Here is an 848-nt window from a genome sequence, read left to right as displayed (position 1 = left end):
CATTTCCCATCACTGCTCAGACTTCCTCCGGGCTTTGGGGGCTACCCAACAAATGTGCATCTCAAGAACTGTAAGGTTTCTGTTATCCCAGCAGACAAGATATTCAGCTTGATATTAACATCAGCTCCAGCTCATGACAAAGGCAAATACATTCAGAAAATACTGAAGAATTTAAAATAAATCTGTACGCCACTTAAAAACAAACAAAAATATTTTTAAAAAGGAAAATAAGTCCCTTGAATTTTGGATCTGATTCATTTTACTAAAGAGGGTATTTCTGGAGGCAGTTTGATTACCACTCTCTCTGATCTTTACTTTGCTACTTGCTACAGGGAGAAAAAACCACCTTCCCTCCGGGAAAGGGAGGGAAATCTGCCTCTCTTCCAATTGCCTGTATTCTACCCAAACATGTGAGAAATTTCTGAGGGGATGCAGGTCTCCACTGCAGACGCTTTTAAAGGAGAGTGATTAGAAATTCCTGCCCAGCACAGGAGGGACGCGCTGGGTTTCCTCGGCTGGCAGCGGGGGTAGCTCGGCTGCCGCTTCCCCCTCTCCCGTGCAGCCGGGCAAAAGGCGAAACGGGCCCCAAGGATTATCGCCATTTCCCCGCCACGTCAGGAGCAAAGAGGAGAGAGAAAAGGTGCCTTTTCACGTGGCTTCTCTAATAAACCGCACAGAGCCCAGGAGCAGCGCGAAGCCTCCCGAGGCTGCTCGGATGCACATCCGCGGAAACCTTCCCGGAGCATCCCGGGCTCTCTGCAAAAACATCCATCCTGGAGCATCCCGGGAGCCGCACGGGTTCTCTGCACAGACATCCATCCCTGAGCATCCCGGGCTCTCTGCAAAAA

At 49.8% G+C, this 848-nt stretch overlaps 1 protein-coding gene across 1 annotated transcript in view; it reads right to left on the bottom strand.

The window, feature by feature from the left end:
• The window catches only part of ST8SIA1 (ST8 alpha-N-acetyl-neuraminide alpha-2,8-sialyltransferase 1), a gene marked incomplete at its 3' end in the record, with an annotated part of 88,885 nt that extends 88,162 nt beyond the window's left edge, over positions 1-723 (bottom strand). The window contains exon 1 of the mRNA XM_031063141.1: positions 676-723. Within this exon, the coding sequence (XP_030919001.1) occupies positions 676-723 (48 nt within the window). The remainder of the gene's footprint in view (positions 1-675) is intronic.
• Between the last annotated feature and the right edge of the window lie 125 nt (positions 724-848).

This window comes from Geospiza fortis, unplaced genomic scaffold (genome assembly GCF_000277835.1).
Source record: "Geospiza fortis unplaced genomic scaffold, GeoFor_1.0 scaffold292, whole genome shotgun sequence".
Lineage (NCBI taxonomy): Eukaryota > Metazoa > Chordata > Aves > Passeriformes > Thraupidae > Geospiza > Geospiza fortis.
This window is presented reverse-complemented; position numbering and strand designations above follow the sequence as displayed.